Below are 19,156 nucleotides of genomic sequence, written 5' to 3' on the forward strand. Positions count from 1 at the left end.
CGTAAAAAATTGAGCCACATTCACAATCACATCACTCGGCTGCACAACCAGTATGTACCTCAGAGTTTAACTTCCGTGTTTCTGTCCAATCACATTTTCATTCAGGTTGGTCTTCTGGCCAATCGTCGCCAGAGTCAGTGGGGCGACAGCCAATCGGATCTCCACATTATGCCCTGATCCCGCCCCTCCCTCCCAGTTCATTTAACAGAATATTTACTGGAGTGTCTGTGCAAGAATGTGAGAACAGCTAATAAAGAGGTCGGTACCACTGAATACACATTAAAATAACCAAACCATGCGCTCATGTTAAATATATACATACAATACTGACAATGTCGCCGCTGACTTGTGTAATTCTAAATGGAAACGGAGCTAAATTACGTTAAATCGTTACTCACAGGCTTGAGTTCATCTCGGTGTGTTTTGGACGCCGTTAAACGGGGATGGGAAGCCTCCAGTGAGGAGTGGCGGTAACGTGTCGACGCCGGGCAGCTGCCGTTATGTCTCTGCGACTTGTTTCGTGGTTTCTGCTGCTCTTCTTCCTGAATGTATTCAAACACGAAGTCCCGGCGGCTGAGTCGGTGCTCAGTGCCTCCAAAACTTTGGTGTGGGGACCCGGACTGGAGGCGAACGTGGTCCTCCCTGCCCGGTTTTTCTACATCCAGGCGGTGGACAGTTCAGGGAAAAAGTAAGTAACCTCGGCCTGGCCTGCTGTGGCGCCTCTGTTTTCTAATTTGTCCAACCTCTCACCTGTTATAAGCAAGCTTTGCTCCTTCCAGATGTTGTGGTGCAAAACTTCTTGTCCAACAACTGATTGCTTCCTGTTAAAGCCCAATCAAACTGTCATACCATCCAAAAACACACAATTTCACATCTGTGCCAGCAACAAAGGTGTGTCTTGAAATGTTCCTTGCAATTGTAGGCAATGCTATAGTAATGTTTCTGTCCTGATGTTCAGGCTGTATATGTTTGCCATGTCTAATATCTTCATTTATAGTTGGAAACTAGACTGTAATTAACATGACTTACAGATTGTGTGTAAAATACAGAAATAATGTCCTTTGCAAGTATTCTGTGAGCTATATTATTGAAAATCTAACCCAAACAATGAAATCAAGTACATTTGATACAATAATAGCATTTCAGTCACATTGTAAGGGGCTCCAAACAACTGGAAAGCTATAACACCAGGTAAAAAGAACTAGATTGGTTATAATCTAGTCGTTTTTAAACCTCTGTTTGACCTTCTTTTTTTAATAGAAGTGAAAATACTTTGTTTTATGTGGTTGTTATTTACTTTAACCAGAAGAGTGGTTTGAAGCTATTGTATGTGACAATGAGCAAAAAAGATCCTATTAGCAAATATGCATGGCCTCATAGGTTTAATTTAGTGTCCATTTAGTTATCAGTGTTTGTCTTGATTGTTCAACACTGTGTTGTTGTTTTTGAGACATCATAGTTGTACAGTAGTGGATGAAAACAAAAACGCAGGATGTTGCCATTATATCTGTTTGTGTCAGAAGACTGTTTGACTCAGCCGTAAAGACAGACCTAGTAAATCCTTCAACCACGTGGGGTGTAGTCTGGAAGTTGAAATCCTAAACTAGTCAGTAGTGAGAGAGCAGACATGAAAGTTTGTGCCCCGGGCAGAAAGATGTGAAAGAACCTCAAGTGATCTTCACCAGACCATTGAAGGTATCCTGCTCTTTTTGTAGTTCCCCAGTGGGTATCACTTCCACGCATATATTGTTCCTCACTTCCATTCATCCCCACTACAATGCAACAATATTGCTGTTGTCTGCTTGTACAGAAGAGACAAAATAACTGCATGTCAGCGCTAATAGGGCATGAAATCATATCAGCGACACACGTTTTTCTAGACAAGTTGGTATATTTAAGGACAGAGTAATCACAGGTTATCAGAACAATAATTTAAGTAGTGTTGCACGCAACCAGAGACTGTAAGCCATCTGTAAACTACAAGGACTTTATGTTTCCTCCCATCTCTTTCTGTTGCTGTATCGTAGCATCATCCAGTCTATCCTCCTGTGTTGCTCCACCTGCTTCTATAACATGCTTACTAAACAACAGGGCCATTACACAAATTGCAACCATACTAGAATAGGACATAACACACCCACTGAACACATACCTCACTCCCATCCCCTCAGGACGTAGATACACAACACTGAGATGCAGACGAGCACGACTAGGCAAAAGCCTGATCCCATCTATTATAGCAACCCTAAGGTCATCTGGCCAGAGTTAAACAACGTTTACACATTGAACAGTGTTTTTGTGGAATGTGTGTTTTGTTTTGGTTTTTTTTTTGCTGTGCTGTCAATGTAAACCTAGCAGAATGGTGCTACTAAACATACAGTAAAGAAACCAGGAACTTCTGTATTCAAGCAGTGCAGTGTTCTTAAGTAGCAAAGTATGTAAACACTTTTAAAAGTTAAATAAAGGTATTAAATTAAAACACAAAATTAGTGCAACACTAACTATGTGTTAGTGTTAGATAAACCATATACAGTAAGTGACTTCTTCATAAGATACAGTGATTGCCCATTAAGTAACAGTTGCATGTGTTTTTGGATCATTGTCTGCTCAATACTTGTGCACAAATGAAGAACACAAAAACATATACCTATATACTGTTCAGTGGAGAAAACTCTTTTTTGTAAGTCACCAACTAATATCTTCTAGATGGAGAACATTGTCGTAAATCTCATATTTGTGATGTCAAGTGACACTGTATGATTTCACCATCAACAGCAGCACATTCTCTGTATTCTCCCCCTCACAGTTTAACGACATCACCTGGTGAGAAGACCTTCGAAGTGAAGATCGTGTCTCCGGTGGAGCAGTTCACCAGGATTTGGATCCAGGTCCTGGATCGTAAGGATGGCTCGTTCTTGGTTCGCTACAGAATGTACGCCACCTATACGGACCTTCACATCCACATTTTGCTCAAGAACAAGCATGCTGCCAAGTCACCATTTATTCTCAAAGGTAGAACACACTTGAAGCTGCCCTCATAATGTGCTTCAATATGAGAGCATACTGAAAATGTATTTAACTGTATGTATAATAATGTTAACAACTTATCCTGTAAACCTACATCTTCAGATGCTGCTATTTTCTGGATTTAATAACCGATAATGATGGGAAATGTTTAATGTAGGTGGAAGAGAAATATCCTAATGAGAGTGTTTTCCTCTGCAGGTCCAGTCTATCATGAGGGATGCCACTGTCCTCAGCCCAGTGGCTCTGTATGGGAGGCCCACATGCACTGTCCTCAGTCCTTCCCTCAGATAGACAGAGATCTGTCTCTTTTGACTAGTGTCGACCCGGATCGCAATGCACAGGAGATCCCACAGCGATTTGGACAGCGGCAAAGCCTCTGCCACTACACAATCAAAGACAACAAGGTACTTCACAGTGAGGACATGACAACAAAAGAAAATAATCAAGTCACAATATTCAAAGTTAAATAAATATACATTTATACCTGTAAAATGACAACTCACAACCCTTAGAGCAAGTTGTTTGGAGTTTAGGTTCCAGTTGTGGTTGAAGTGTGTCATGACATTCTGTTTTTAGCAAACAGCCAGTATCAATCTGATGTAACAGCAAACTGATGCATTTGTTTAGCTGTAGTTAAAACAGCCATAAAGAAATCAAACTTTAGCTGTATCCCCAAGTAGTGACTGTTGTTTATTATGTAAGTAATTTAACACAAAATCCCAGGTTTCTCTGTAAAATGCAATGATAACCAAAGGGCAACATGGCACTAAGGGCCAGTATTTCCTTACGCTGAATAATAATTAGGGCCATGTAGTAAAGTCAGTCAGGAGAGCCTGGAGCTATGTGACACACCTGTAAGAGCAGTGCATCAGCCAGGTGTCATGGGTACAATCTTCTCAAAATACCACTTTGGACATCAATCCAGGTTGCAGTAACATTGATAGGTCTGAAGGCCTGTTCACACAGTGCTAGCATTACCTGGAAACATCCAGGAATTTATCACATGTCAAGGATTCAAAGTCCACTGTCCAAAAGTATGTTGCCACAGTAGTGTGGAATTTGCCATTTTTGTATTTTCAAAATTTGAATTTGAGACCAAAACATAACAGTGAGACACAAGGTTTTATTTTATGCCATGTTTTAGTAGTGAGGCGGAATGGTTTGGATCACGGCCAATTCCTCCACATGTTTGACTTTTATCGCTTTAGTTAAAGTTAATTTTGGTCTAATCTGTTTGTAGAACTTTGTTCCACTCCCTTTCTGGCTTGTATTATTATTTTTTTAACTTTCACGTTTTCACTCTCTAGACTGGAACTGATGTCACTGACTGTTGTATTGAGGTTCTTTACAGCTTCAAGGATTTTTCTGTCTGCTGTCATTCTGTTTTTGTGAGTTACTTCTCTTTTATGACAAGTCATTTTAACATTTAATGGCCAGACTGGATATGTAATGAACATATCCACAATTTAGTTTTATCTAATTATAGAAAGCATTTCAGATATCCACGATGTTATTCCTTTAAGGACAAATGACGTCACTTTTACCATCCGCGTGTGCTGAATTTCTAATTACAGATTTAGTTGCAAGTATGCACAGTTCACATTGCTAATATTTGCAACTTAATTATGGCCTGTATTAATTCCAGTTTCAGATATCTACAGTTTAATTAAGAATAGTCATAATTCCAGTTTCAGATATCTTTAATTACCTTCACTTCAAGATATCTACATTGCCCTTTCTGGATAGCTTAAATTAAGTTTCAATTAGTCCGAATGATGATATAATGATGTAGAATTCTGGAATTCTGTGGAAATTCTGCTTCTTCAAAATACAATTACAGATATGTAGAAACAGAGTATTCTATATATATAGGAAAGATGAATTTGCAAATATCTGTAATGATGCCAAAGCTCTAGCAAGAGGAAAGCAGAGGTGGCTTGTCTTGCAAACATAATGATACTGTTACCACACCTGCATACGACTGTTTCTGCCAAATCAGAACAGCCTGAAGCCAAAGTTCTACATAATTTTGACCACAAGTCTCCAATGAATTAAGCTCTGATTCTACACAAACTCCTTGCTGATGAGCTCTTCCTATTTCACAATGTTTAGTAATGATCCTATCCACCATAGCATTCTCTGTTACTTCTGCTAACTCTATCAACGCCTCACTTAAGCAGTCATTTACAACAGTTTGGACTAGTCCTGCAATTTGAGATAACTGCAACTATCATTTTGATCAGTCAGAACTGAATTACAGCTAATTACATAATTATAATTACAGTCAGAATTATGTTATAGATAAATTTTGACTTGTCACAGTGTAATTAAAACAATGTTGTTGATCTCTGTAGCTTAATTCCAAATAGTCAGACTTGGCTATTAAATATCAGAATGGCTTGCCATAGTCCTTTCCACCAGCAGTTTCTTTTTCTTCAGAACCTTCCAAATTATATTTGATAGATTATTTCACGTTTTTGGAAACTTTGTTTTCTCCTACTTACAGACGAGATGTTTTTATGAAGGAAGTCTATGTTTTTTACTACAATCTCAGCAGACTAAAAAATTGACTGAAGTGAAGGCTGCACACCCACTGTCGATTAATGTGTGAACAAAAGGAAACACCTGAGCAATGAGTTTTACCTGTCAGTCAGTCCTTAACCTACTTCTGCACACCTGAAAGTCGTAGAAAGACATTTCTGTGAAACAGATAAACAAAAGATGATAATTACTTTTTTTATGTAACGCTCATGTTTTGATTTCAAATCCAAACACCTCAAGTTAATGATAAAAATGTCCAACTGAATTTGAACTTGTGTTTACATACTTTTGAATGGCACTACACGTTACATTGTCATCTAGGTTAATTCCAATATAAAAGGCACTTCCACAAATTTTGATCGTTTATTTTTCATTTCAGCTACTTTGTTTTACATCGTGCTGTCTTTCAAGAAGTTGTCTGTGGTCTGTGTAGTTTACAAATAGCTGAAATGGATTTAGTAGTTTCAAGTTTAGACACGTGGTCTGTTTTTGAAAATGAATTCTCTGATAATGTTTCATAATGACATTATTATTATTAAGGCATTCAAAAGGAGAAAAAAGTTCCAATGTGCTGTTGAAATGATGGAAATATTAGCTTTAACAGTGACTCCTAGTGCAGTGGTGTAGTCTATTGGTTGTTATGGTAACCCTTCTATCTACCTGATTTATATAAGGCTACAGTATGCTGCAATGTTATATGTTGTAAAGTAATTTAATTTTTGTGTTTTTTTTAATTATTTTTTTTCTCTTTAGGTCTATGTTAAAACATTTGGAGAACATGTCGGTTTTAGAATTTTTATGGATGCCATCCTCCTGTCACTCACCAGGAAGGTAAGCTGTTCTTATACATCATGTGTATTATGGAAACATCTTCACTTTTTAACAAATGTAATAATATGTTTCATTAATCACCTGGTTTTAGATAACCACACAGGACAAATTATCCAGTGATTTGTCACCTCTATATCATAGCTATTATTCTTTCATATAAAGAAGATATGATATATAAAAGTCTACGAGAATTTGCTAAGTATATGCAATAAATATGGAATATGAATCTGCACCAGGATCTCCTATATTAAAATGCAATAATGTTTTACAAATAATATTTCTAATTAATAGTGCTCCGTTTTTTTATATTGTTAAAGAAGAACATAATCCCTGATCTTTTGTACGTGGGTGCGTTGTGTGTCTAGGTGAGGCTCCCTGATTTCGAGTTTTTTGTTAATCTGGGTGACTGGCCTTTGGAGAAGAGGAAACCCACAGAGAAGATCCATCCCATCTTTTCCTGGTGTGGCTCTAACAACACCAGAGATATCATCATGCCCACTTATGACCTGACTGAGTCTGTGCTAGAGACCATGGGAAGGTAAAGGTTTATTCATAACACAAAATGCTCAGCAGTTTTTTATTATGCTAAAAGATCTATGAACTGCTACACATATCAAGTATTAACCCCTTGACGCTCATTGTCGTGAATTCACATCATACCACTTTCATTCAGACTGCAGCCGAGATACTGTATCCATTCCCCCAATGCTGGTTTGTGCATATTCAATATGTCTCGGAACCTTTAGCAAGCACTGGTTTCTCGTAGGACTGGTCAGAATGGGACCTAATTGTTATATATCCGTTATTATTATTATTATACATCTGTTCTATGTGTAATAGACAAACTAACAATCTCCAGTTATTTTAGCATCACCTGGAAAGCAAAAACACACCTTTTAAAAAAAAAATTTAAACGTAAATAAATTCAGGCATCAAGGGGTTCATAAGTGTGCATAGCAGTTAGCAATATAATTCACCTTCAATAGTAAAAGTCTGCATGGCGTTAGTTTATTCAACAGGTCATTTATGCAGAGAAACTTTCAGTGAAAACAAACCCATCACCGAGACACCCTTGAAGAAATCCTCCTCCAAACTCTTATGAGTCATAGATAATCACAGGCTCCCACCCATTCACATTTACGTTACTGTCATAATGACATCCCAAATTGTGCCCTGCTTTCCTTAGCAGATAACAGAGGAGACATACAGGTCTGTGCATACAGCCTGTCATACTGCATGATGATTTATAAATAGAAAAGAAATAAACCTGTGTCATTATGCTCATTATTTCCACATCTCACTTCTCTGTTTGTATAAAATGATACATTTTTACAAAGTGGGACACAGCTAATTTGTGTGTGACAGGAAGGTTTTTGACAACTAATATTTAATTTTGGACCTACGTTAAGCCAGCAACAGCTTCTCATAACAGTAAAACTTTATCATTACCGACTTTAGTAAGTTCATAACTTTTACAGACGATGAAATTGAAAGTTTCAGAAACTGCAGAAGTTTTGACATTCACCATTGTGTCCATCCAATGAGCAGAGTAAGCTTGGACATGATGTCAGTTCAGGCCAACACTGGGCCGCCGTGGCCAGAGAAGAATGCTACAGCCTTCTGGAGGGGGCGGGACAGTCGTCAGGAGCGTCTGGAGCTGGTCAAGCTTTCAAGGGCTCATCCCGACTTTATAGATGCTGCTTTTACTAACTTCTTCTTCTTCAAACATGATGAGAGCCTCTATGGGCCGCTGGTCAAACACGTCTCATTCTTCGACTTTTTCAAGGTGAGAACGCCCCATGGTGGCTCCATAGTCTCTTTAAAAAGTCTGCAATTATAGAAAATTCCTTAAAAATGCTATTACAGCAGTAAGAATTAGCACTCAGTGGAGCTGTTAATACTCTTAAAGAAACTGAGTGTCAAATTTACTGCTTTCTTATGCAGAAAGTAAAGGGATGACAGTGAAAAAATTGGTTAATATTTCATTGTTCTTCTTTCCATCCTTTCTCCACCACCAGTACAAATACCAAATAAACATTGATGGCACTGTAGCAGCATATCGACTGCCTTACCTGTTGGCAGGAGACAGTGTGGTCTTCAAGCAGGATTCTGGCTACTATGAGCATTTCTATAATGAGCTTCAACCATGGGAGCACTACATCCCTATCAAGGCAGACCTGGGAGACCTGCTGGAAAAGATCCAGTGGGCTCGGGACCACGATGAAGAGGTGATGAGGGGTTACTGGAATCATTGATATCATTAAGAATAACTATAAGTAACTTGTAACTTTTGGCAAATTGGAATAAATTGTTCTCTTGATTGTTGCTATGTTACAGGCAAAGAAAATTGCTCTTGCAGGTCAGCAGTTTGCCCGCAGTAATCTTATGGGAGACAGTATATTTTGCTACTACTACCAACTTTTCAAGGTAACATTTCTAGAGTTAAAACATTATATAGACTATATATTAACAAAGTACTACCCAGCTTACTTGTCATATAATCATACAGAGTGCAGAGTATCTTACGTTGACACTATTTTGCATAATTTATGATATTCTGGATTCTTCTGTCATACTTATCTCTGTAAGATCAATGTACTTTTTGTAGGCGTATGCCAAACTCCAGGTCACAGAGCCTAAGGTTCGTAAAGGCATGGAGCTCGTAGAGCAGCCAGCTGATGACCTGTTTCCATGTCACTGCCACAGGACGATGGTAAGAGATGTCAGTAAGTTTACTTTGTATCAAATTGCACTTGTACTTGTTGTGGCGGGATGGTCAGCTATGTGAAAAAGTGCAAAATGTATAGATTTTCTGTCCAGTTTTTCCCCCTAGAGACCATAATGGTGTGCTAGTGTGAGCAACAACAATACCCTGAAACTGAAGTAGCTAAATGGAATGCAGTTATCATTAATGTCATTATTTACAGCTGCGATCTTGAAGTAGTCTTTAGGTAGTTTAGTGGACCTCCATGTCTTGAGTAGTTAAGACCTGCATGACTGAGAAGGAAGAAGTGAAGGTAAAGGAATGACTAAATGCATAACTAGATGTACATTAGTAAATAAATTGGTAGTAAACTGAACAGACAACTTCTAATAGTAGCAGCTACGTTTTTCTGGTTCAAGCTTTTCATTGGCAATAATTAAAGAAAAAATACTAACAATACGTGGCAACTCGGTTCACAATACAGTGTATGGCTCACTCTGGTGTCTGTGAAATGCCACTGCACCTACTTAAAGTAGTGTAGGATGAACAAATCTGGAAACCTGTTTCAGTGACTGAAAGTTTAGACTATCACACTGTATAAAATGTGTACTCTTTTGTATTAGATTGGATTAGATCAGATTATACATTTATTACAAGTTCATTCTTGGTGCCATGTATTTCTTCCTGCCTAAACAAACCCAGCTCATGTTTTATTTGAAAGCTGTCTATGTCCAGTGCCACCACGCTTTTTAATGTCAATATTTTTTTTATTTATTTTTTTCAGGTGAAAGATGAACTTTGATTGACCCGTTTCACAGCCGACTACAGAGCAATTCTTCATATCTCATATATCATCAAAAATATTTTTACCACATTTGTGAACTATCTGTATAATTCTTGATATGAATATCACATTCTCATTTTATAAATAAATGTTCTCTCCTTTTTATATGTTGAAACTAAGTTTTTTTTTCTACTGTTGTATTACACAAGTTACTCGGAGCATTCACTTTACAAAACCTGAAATTACATATATATATATATATATTTGCAATGTTTACATGCTTTGAGATAACAGAGTATCTGAAGAGTCTTTGAGCAGCTAACAAAACCCTGCTTGCTCCAAGGATCCAGCTACATGCAAGGTGTAAAGTTTGTGGTTGTTGTTTATTCCATTGACGTACATATTCCTAAAGACTGAGGAAAAAGCATAAGTCGAATTGCATTAACCCTGTGGCAGCACTACAGAAACAACAACAAATAAAACAATCCAGTCACACACCTTGTTGGCTGCTTGTTACCAAAGGGGCTAACTTTCCACAGAATCTTCACACATGAAACTTCTTGCAAGTACAACAGAGCATTTCAACAGTCGATAACGTATATATCATGAAAATTTGATACCACATGCTCATTCATTTCCCCCTAGTGTGTATCACTCAAACATATCTCATCAAAACTCAGTTCAATTAGTTCCACCTCAAAACCACCTAACAAGCAATTACAGACCAAAACAACACAAGTATTACTACGTAAACATAGACTTTGTATTTAAGAAGTAGAGGGTGCTGATCGGTCCTCCAACACACGAGGGGGCGGTAGTGATTTAAAAGTCTGTGGCTCGGGCAACGTGTAATGACAACCCCTAGCCGCTAGGTGTCGCGCATGCGCAGGTAGGGGCTTCTCAGAGAAGAAGTCTCGAAATGGACAAATTTAACGAGGTAAATATTTCAGAATAACGGCGTATGAGTATATCTGAAAAGATATTAACGAAGTGTAGATTTGGATTGAACTATACTCAAATCTCACACTGTTGTGTCAAGTTTGGGGTAAAGTTAAGAAGAATTCAAATTAGGAATACAGACTTGAACACATCACCTGAAGTCTGCAGATAAGTCACAGCTAGCTAGCTTGGATTACACTAAATTTTACGTTGCTTCTTCATGAATGTCAGTGACAGAAGGTGTAATGTTGCATATTAAAAGTAGAAAAATAGGTCATTCAACTTTTACTGAAAGTCCTGTCGTTTCAAAATCCAAAGAAACTCACGACAGGTCTCATTTCTGCTCAGTTCTCTCACATATTTACACCCTGCATTGTGTGAACTGTCAAACTGAAAAAGGCCAAAGTCTAGATGAACTGCTCACTGACTTTTAGGAGCGACTGAAGGTGCCGTTTGGCACTAAGTGTCTGGATGCCGCCTTGTGTGTCCCTGCCTCAGTGAGAGATGTCCACACAGCCGTCATCCTCACACATGGAGCTGGAGGAGACATGAACTTCAAACATCTAGTCTCTCTGGCTCACAGTCTGGCATCTGGTGGCTTCATCTGCCTCCGTTTTACCTGCAAAGGTTTAAACTTGGGTTACAGAGTCAAGGCTTACTGTGCTGTGTGGGTAAGTTTTCATTTAAAGACAGATCAGTCACTATTTTAGATGTACAACAATCCTTTTCTGTGATGTAGTTATATTATGATTGAGCATTTTTAAATGGACTCACGTACTTGTGTTTTGTCACTAAGGACTACTTGAAGTCACTCCAGAAGTTTACAATCAAACGCATGTTTTTTGGAGGTAAGCAACAATGGCAGGCTTACAGTATGTCAAGTCTAGGCCATCAGAAAAATGCAAAACACCAATCAAAAACAGTTTTTTAAAATTCAACACATTTCCAAATCTGTAAGCTATGTAGTTATGTATCCTTAATAAGATAAGAGAAGATAACCCTTTATTAGTCCCACAGTGGGGAAATTTGCATTGTTACAGGAGGAAAGATAGTGCAAACATTTAAGGAATGTAGTGTAAAAGTAAAAACTACTATAACAATAATTATTGCACGTCAGTGATATTGCACAGATTTCACAATAATTTTAAACTATATTCTGTTTTGGCAAAACAGACATAAACAAGATCAGATTTTCCCCAAAAAATCTGCAAGACTGCAACATAAACTACAGTATTATGGCACTCACTCAGTAGGACTCTTTTAACACTGTCTCCTCCACAGGCAGGTCGATGGGATGCCGTGCTGCTGTGGCTTTGGCTCGACAGTTGAGCGATGAATCCGAGGATGCAGTTCAGGGCGTCATCTGCCTTTCTTTCCCCTTGCATCCACCAGGACAAACAAACGCCCATCGCCAACGCAGTGAAGGTCTCAGAGAACTACCCGAGCACATGCGTGTGCTGTTTGTGTCAGGCACTGAGGACAACATGTGTGACAGGGTAAGGGAGAAATGTATGCTGGACTGACTACGATTTCATATGCATTATTACATTTTAAGAATGTGAAGTTCATACTTTTTTATTCTTATTATTCTCATACATACAGTTGTAGCTACATTCCATATGTTTTAATGAGGTATATTTCTGTTTCTTACATATACTGAATCTACTGTATTTTTCCCTTGTCTGGGAAAGTTTGTGCTCCTGATTTGTGCACACAAGCAGCAAATTTTCTCCTTCATCTCAGTCACACACTGTGCATAATGTCCTGAAATTCAGTCGTCTTTTGCATGTGTTTATAGAATTTTACAGTTCTTTATTAAACTTTCAGGTACCTTGTCTTCTTGTGCGTTGAAAATCTTGTCAGCTATTGTATTGTATAATGGTGGCAATACTAGTCTGTCTTACATATGCTGTACTTCAGTTGTTCTGCTGTCCCATCCTGTGCAGTTTATGGTTTTTGTTTGAATGTCATGTCATATATCCCAACAGTGATTTAGCTTTCTTTCTTTGCTCAGGTTGTTTTTAATAAGGTGGTTAAAGAAATAAAAGCTCAAGTTGAAGTTTTCTGGCTACAAGGAGGTAGCCATGGACTGACAGTGAAAGGAAGAGCTGAGGACGCTGTGCTGGATGAAGTAAACTCAAAAGTCACTGCCTGGATCAGTGAGCAGGGAGCATAGAATAATTTATGTCACCAGATTTTAATTTAGTAGTCTTGTGTTTTTAACTTGTTAAATAAAGGATATTATTTTACATAATTAATGTAAATGTGACTTTATGTTGTATGAATGCATTGTAAGAAGGGAATTTCACTGCACATATTGAAAAACGAGTGACATCTCCAAATCTTGGATCTTAAATCGGAATTTGCAGCATGCAAATATATATTCTCTCCTTTCAACGTAATAGGCTCATTACTATCTGTCACTAGGGAAGGGTCTAATTATATGAAATCAGTCCTTTGTTCCCTAACCTGCTTCACTATTTTCTCTAAAACTTCATTGATTACAGTTTTAAAATTATTTGTCTGTTGAACAGGCAGTGTTGGATAATATAAATAAGATGCTGGTTGTGTCGTAAATACATACTGTAGTTCTAGAGGCGTGCACATAAAAGTGGTTCTTTTGTATTGACTTGTAAGGACCTCATTCTGAGCGCTGATGTACTCAAGGGATGTTTGATTTTAATGTGAATGCAATATACGGTTCTCTTCAGTGTTTTTTATTGGCATAAATAGCAGGTCAACAATATGCCAAAGTATCAAGGTCAATCGCTTTAACAAAAAATTCAAAGAAAAAAAATGAGAAAACATATAGTATTTATTCGGTGGGATAAAGCAAAAACAGTATTTTGTCCACACTGAGATCCTGTACGAAAAGTAACTGCTTTTTTTTCCCTTTTGGTTACCATGCCAACTGAACTCGACGCGACTTCAAGCGAACAATTAATTTTTATTTTATTTATTTTGAACCGGCTAGTTAGAGGTGATAATAAGGTTAAGTTTAACCCTCGTGTTAGCTTTTTGTTTGTTTTTTTAATGCTAGCTAACCTACACTACGCTCGCTGTTCCTTTAACACAGAGGCTGACATTTATATTTACATGAACGCGATTGGCTGGTTCGCTTCCGCATGTTTATGTGAGGAGAAGCATGGCAGCAGAACCGTGGAACAGGGTAAATATTCCCTTTCCAAGTGCCGTTTCCAGCGTCCGTATACATTTTCCTTCAGCTACAGGTACGAACCATTGCCTGGATGCTAATGAGCTAAATATCTCACTTTGCTACGTGTTGTCTTGCGCAGAGCTGAGTAGAGAACATGTATCAACTTGTATCCCACGTGGGAGTGCAGGAGTTTTTTCTTCATGATGTGACCTGCTGGTCTTTTAATGTTGCTGTTGTGTTGCAGGTTTTCATGTTCAGGGATTGTTGGGTGCAAACGGGACGGTTCTTCAACTAATCCGCAGTGAAATTCTTCAAACGGAGGTGCGAGTTCTGTATGAGCTGCTGTACATCCTGAACAACAGCTACAGAGGCAACAAGACGTTCAAGGGCTTACAGCAGGTGAGAGCTGAGGATAAAACCTCCACCTCTGCACTAAACAGGCTGTGGAACAGTTGGCTTTGTTTAGGCCTACTGATGGGGGACTCCATTATGTGGTCTACAAATGTTAGGATGACAGAAAACTGTACAGGCTCCCTCAGCCGTGTGTTACAAGTTGTGTCTTGTCTCTCTTAGGTTGAACAATGTGTGAACAGGCTGAAGAACATGAAGCTCGACATCGCTCTGCAGGACCTGGCTGATCTGTGTCCAAATAAGATTCAAAGGTAGGTTCACTGTTTTTCCCTTTCGATTTTAACATGCCAAAAGTACTGCTCTGTTCAAAACATGATAGTTATAATGACAAAGGACAAAACAGTGAAATGCAATTAGGATGTGTCTAGAAATATAGAAATGTGGTCGTAAACAATCAAATGTTAATACTTGTGTGTAAATACTGTCATGTCAGGCTTCACAATGTTAAAAAAATGACAGTACAATGTTTTGTTTTTCTGGGATATGTCTGTTATGATACTCCCCGTGGATGCATTAGTTTTCTCTGGGTTCTCCAGCTTCCTCCCACAGTCCAAAAACATGCTGAGGTTGATTGGTAATTCTAAGTTGTCCCTAGGTGTGAATGTGAATGGGATTGTTTGTCTGTATATGTAGCCCTGTGATAGACTGGTGACCTGTCCAGGGTGTCCCCCCCCCCCCCCCCCCCCCAATATTGCATTATGTGTTTTAATTAATTTGCTTATTGCATACATCGCAGTGTCAGTGCTGAAATATTGTACAGTCCTCCTCCAATGGGATATGTGTTTCTGTGCTTTCAGAAAACTGAGCATCAAGGCTGGTGAGTGCGATGTTCCCAGTCAACCCAGGCTGGAGTGGGTCTGTCTCAAAGTCCTTGGAGCTGCCCAGCTGATGAGCTGCGCATTGAATCGATGCAGCCGAGCTTTTATGTATCTTTTTCAGAGGCGAAACTGTTCAGAATGTCACGCTCAGTTCTTAAACACGTGACAGAGAGCAACTGAGGATCTGGTATGTTTTAGTGAAAGCAGCTCTCTTTATGTGTGTGTTAAGTTTGACTTCTGTCAACCTGTTGATGTGGCCTCATGAGTTTTCCCTTAACAGATATTTGTTCCAGACTCACAAAGCAGCAGATGAAGTGGGAGGAGTTTGTTGTACTGAATATGGTGATAACCAGCATGCTTAGTCGTTTGTGGTGAGAAATTTTCCTCATTGTCAAATCAGCAAAGTAGAAGCACTTGCAGAATTATGCTGAACATGGTAACACTGTATGTGATTCTACACATTCACAATGGGTCTTACAAAAATCTGCATTCAAAATGTAATGGCTCACAGTCTTCCACAATCTAAATCCACCTGTGTTTGTGCTTTATCAGGGTGATTTTCCGTGGACTGCTGGTCAGCCTGTCCACTCTGTACCAGCAGCTCCTGGTATTCCTCAAAGATGTAGCCGTCGCCAAGCCCATGTCTTTCCTCACAGACTTCTCCCTGCCAACAGATATGGTGCAGTTTCTGGCTCCCTTTGACACATTTTTACTGACCAAACATCCAGCATATGAGCCCCACCCGAAGGACTACAAGGAAAAGCTGCAGCAGAAGAAGAAATCTTCAGTTAAAGTCAGTAACCAGGGACAGACAGGGAAGAATAAGGACGACCTGGGTGTTGCTGTTGAAAGAGGTATGGAGTCTCCAGAGAGCTAAACTAAACCCTAACAGCCCCTCCTTACTGGTCAAATACAGACAAGAACAAGTAGTGTGATGGGCAAAATGTTTGCACATACTGCGAATATTCCATCACATTTTTCTGTCTTTTCAGGGTTTTGATGCTCACTTTTTCCCAATATTTTTTTTTCTTTTAGTAAAGGGATATATTGAGGAAAATTGTTTATTGTATACAACTACAAAACATCCAACTGGATTTATCTAATGATCATGTAAATGTACAGTTCTGTAACAAATGACACTATGGCAACTGCTAATCATTTAGTCTCTGTCTTTTGATGAAATTATGTTATAGTTTTAGTAAAATTTTAGTTGTTTTATTGTGATTGCTTTTAGTGTAGTCAATAACACTAGTCTAAAATTTTACCTCTTAGCCAAAATGCTAAGATCTTCTTAGCATTTTGAAGCCACAGCTGTTGTCATATTTGTTTATGGTTACTATTAGTAGAAATCCTCTTTAGTGTCTGGGTTTAGCTTGTGAAGATATACTGAATGGTTAGATAACATTTACGCAGTTATCCATCTTTACTTCTTTGGCAAATGGCTAAAGGAGGCGTTAGATGGAGCGTTGTAACTAATCCTGACATTTTCTTACTATCTCTTTTACCACACAGTGATTCATGTCTCTACATAGATTACTTACATCACTGATTTTTTTTTTCCCCCAGATCTTGATCGTGACACTGACCTCAAGCCTTTTATTAAGATTTTCAAGAATTTCACAAAGGTATGTGAGCAAAACAGATGAATTCTATCTTCTTTTTTTCTGCATATTTAATTACTAACTAATATTTGTATAAATTTGGTACCCAAGAGAAATTCTTCCCCAGAGAACACACACAAGGCTGAAAAGAAACTGAAGTTAAAGAAACTAAACTTCAAGAAACAAGTGAGAGAAGCTCCAACTTTCACACACATGGCGGCCCATTTAGAGGAAATGATTCTGTGGTGCAAATCCCAGAGGATGGAGAAGGAAAAACGCCTCCTAACCTTCCTGCAGTTAAAGTGCCGAAAGATGAAATGCCTTGAGGAAGCAGGTTACAAGTAAGAGCGACACTACAGAATACCAAGTTGTTCAGTCAAAACTACTTACTTAAGCATTCTGTCACACAGATGCAATACTAAATGGGAATGATTACACAACCTGTCCTCATCCACAGTGTCCAGAGGAAGCTGCAGACCTTCAGACAGGAAGCTTGCTGGGCCTCATCTCCTAACAAATCAGTGCCGAAGAGCTTTCTTTCCCCTTCTGCGATGAGGAGAAAAGCTCGCCTGAGAATTCGCCTGTCACTCACGGGGCAAATTGCGTCTTGTGCACTCAGAACTGGTGTAAAAAAGAAACGCCTGATAGGACAACAGAAAGCGACTCTTTTATCAGTGCCTGGGCTGTCCAAGGACAACCAGCAAAACAGGACTACACATGAGGCAGCACATCCGACCACTGACAGCCGTGATGACATAGATGATATATTTGCCTCGGTGGGTTTGTGAAAGACAAAATGCAAACTACCCAGAACAGTTCATCTTAGTGGACAGTATGAGGCACTACTGTGTGAAAACAAAAATGATGGAGCTGAATTTGTAATGTGAACTAATGAATTTCCTTTTTTTTTTTAATGTTATAAAGCCCGAAATCTCCGTAGCTGACTGCACAGTAATCTACTATACCTGATGATGAAAAGCAAAACACTTCCTAAACCTGTTGCACCTCTGACTTGACCAAGCATGAACACAGTAATGCTGGTTTACTTAGGCAACACAATCATTAGAGATAAACAAAAGGCCAGTGCAAGTTACTTTAAAAGCAGAAAATAATACAAAATGACCCCTTCAGGTGATTTTTTTTTTTTTTTAAACCTTGTCAACATGCCCATATGGTGTTATTAATTTGTTGGAATCATGAACTAAATAGGCAGTCAATGCCATAGCTGAACATTTCCACCTTATAACTAGTGTACCAATGACAGTATTAGAAACATGGATTTAGACTTCCAGAGTTTCATACATAACAAACCTTACGGAACCAATCCTGTCAACTTGCAAGTTGGGACTTTCCGTATCACAATTTTTTTTCAGAATCGGTTTGTGGTTCAATCATGTTCGACTGAATAGAGGAAGCAACAATGTAACTCATCTAAACCATTTCAAATCAAGAAGGGTTTGTTTTCAGCGGGAAAAAACATACACAGAGATGAGTTTTTAGAAGTTTAATCGATCCCTGGAGAGGGACTTTAAAAGTCATGAAATGTAACAGAATGGGGATGTAGTTTGAGTTGTTTGATTCAGTTTAAAAGTAATTTTTTACCACTTGTGTAATAAAACCTTCTAGCCTCATTACTGATCCTGTCTCTGTAAAATAGATATAGGCTGACTTTGATCTCAAACTGTCTCTTGAAAAACTAACAAATAGTAGCTATTATGCATGTAAATGATTGGAATTTCTACACTATAACATTCCAAAAATACAGGATTTTTTTTTTACATATATTGAATACAGTACAACTGCTTTAGCATACTAAACCTAATGGAACTGAGTTGAAAGGACTGTCTTTTTTTTTTTGTTGTTTTTGTCTCGCCATGAGGCTGACCAGAATAGCCATTTATTTAGTATTTCTAAATGTTCCCAATGAGGTAGAATAGCTTTTAATGATAAATTATTATTATTATTTTTTTATTATTAATTAGTTTATTTTAAAAAAGGGACCATGTACAATATTAAACATAAATGTTGCCATTTGATGTATTGCACCAGAGTTAGCTTTAAGCTAATTTCCATCTGCAGTCCCTTATCATAAAATATGGTAAGCATAGATGGATTCTGCACACTGAAGCCATGTTTAGTTGTTTTTTTTTTTGGGGGGGGGGGGGGGGGGTGTTTGGGGTACTTTTAGACTTTCACTCTTTTGCTGATAACAAGGTAAAACAACATCATTAGAGCTGGTCATGACCAATGTTCCCTGTAATTGTTCATGAGTCTGAGCAAACACACAAACTCCCTGAGCGTTCCTTGGACCACTGTGAGCAACATCAGACGTGTGCACTGTGG

At 38.5% G+C, this 19,156-nt stretch overlaps 3 protein-coding genes across 6 annotated transcripts; all 3 read left to right on the forward strand.

Moving 5' to 3' along the window:
• The first annotated feature begins 188 nt into the window (after positions 1-188).
• Positions 189-10,052, forward strand: poglut2 (protein O-glucosyltransferase 2). Of its 3 annotated transcripts, XM_023275225.3 has the most exons (11): positions 189-258; positions 401-688; positions 2,807-3,012; positions 3,226-3,431; positions 6,322-6,399; positions 6,765-6,937; positions 7,948-8,185; positions 8,418-8,627; positions 8,737-8,826; positions 9,008-9,121; positions 9,888-10,052. In XM_023275225.3, the coding sequence occupies exons 2-11, from the start codon at positions 501-503 to the stop codon at positions 9,903-9,905; spliced, it is 1,521 nt and encodes a 506-aa protein (XP_023130993.2). In that variant the 5' UTR covers positions 189-258; positions 401-500; the 3' UTR covers positions 9,906-10,052. The 3 variants fall into 3 exon arrangements, with proteins under 3 accessions (XP_023130993.2, XP_054870937.1, XP_023130996.2); XM_055014962.1 differs by lacking the exon at positions 189-258 and having other exon boundaries at positions 265-688; positions 9,008-9,125; XM_023275228.3 differs by lacking the exon at positions 189-258 and having other exon boundaries at positions 265-688; positions 9,008-9,112.
• A 647-nt stretch (positions 10,053-10,699) lies between these two features.
• Positions 10,700-13,080, forward strand: tex30 (testis expressed 30). Its single transcript, XM_023275233.3, has 5 exons — positions 10,700-10,824; positions 11,261-11,497; positions 11,623-11,674; positions 12,108-12,322; positions 12,841-13,080. The coding sequence occupies exons 1-5, from the start codon at positions 10,807-10,809 to the stop codon at positions 13,000-13,002; spliced, it is 684 nt and encodes a 227-aa protein (XP_023131001.2). The 5' UTR covers positions 10,700-10,806; the 3' UTR covers positions 13,003-13,080.
• Positions 13,081-13,228: 148 nt separating this feature from the next.
• On the forward strand, positions 13,229-18,444 carry nepro (nucleolus and neural progenitor protein). 2 transcript variants are annotated; one of them, XM_055015636.1, is made up of 9 exons: positions 13,229-14,056; positions 14,228-14,382; positions 14,557-14,645; positions 15,192-15,320; positions 15,506-15,583; positions 15,765-16,066; positions 16,779-16,837; positions 16,925-17,154; positions 17,271-18,444. In XM_055015636.1, exons 1-9 carry the CDS (start codon positions 13,972-13,974, stop codon positions 17,599-17,601), a joined length of 1,458 nt encoding a protein of 485 aa, XP_054871611.1. In that variant the 5' UTR covers positions 13,229-13,971; the 3' UTR covers positions 17,602-18,444. The 2 variants fall into 2 exon arrangements, with proteins under 2 accessions (XP_054871611.1, XP_054871610.1); XM_055015635.1 differs by having other exon boundaries at positions 13,908-13,995.
• The last annotated feature ends 712 nt before the right edge of the window (positions 18,445-19,156 follow it).

The sequence above is a fragment of the Amphiprion ocellaris genome, chromosome 11 (genome assembly GCF_022539595.1).
Source record: "Amphiprion ocellaris isolate individual 3 ecotype Okinawa chromosome 11, ASM2253959v1, whole genome shotgun sequence".
Classification (NCBI taxonomy): domain Eukaryota; kingdom Metazoa; phylum Chordata; class Actinopteri; family Pomacentridae; genus Amphiprion; species Amphiprion ocellaris.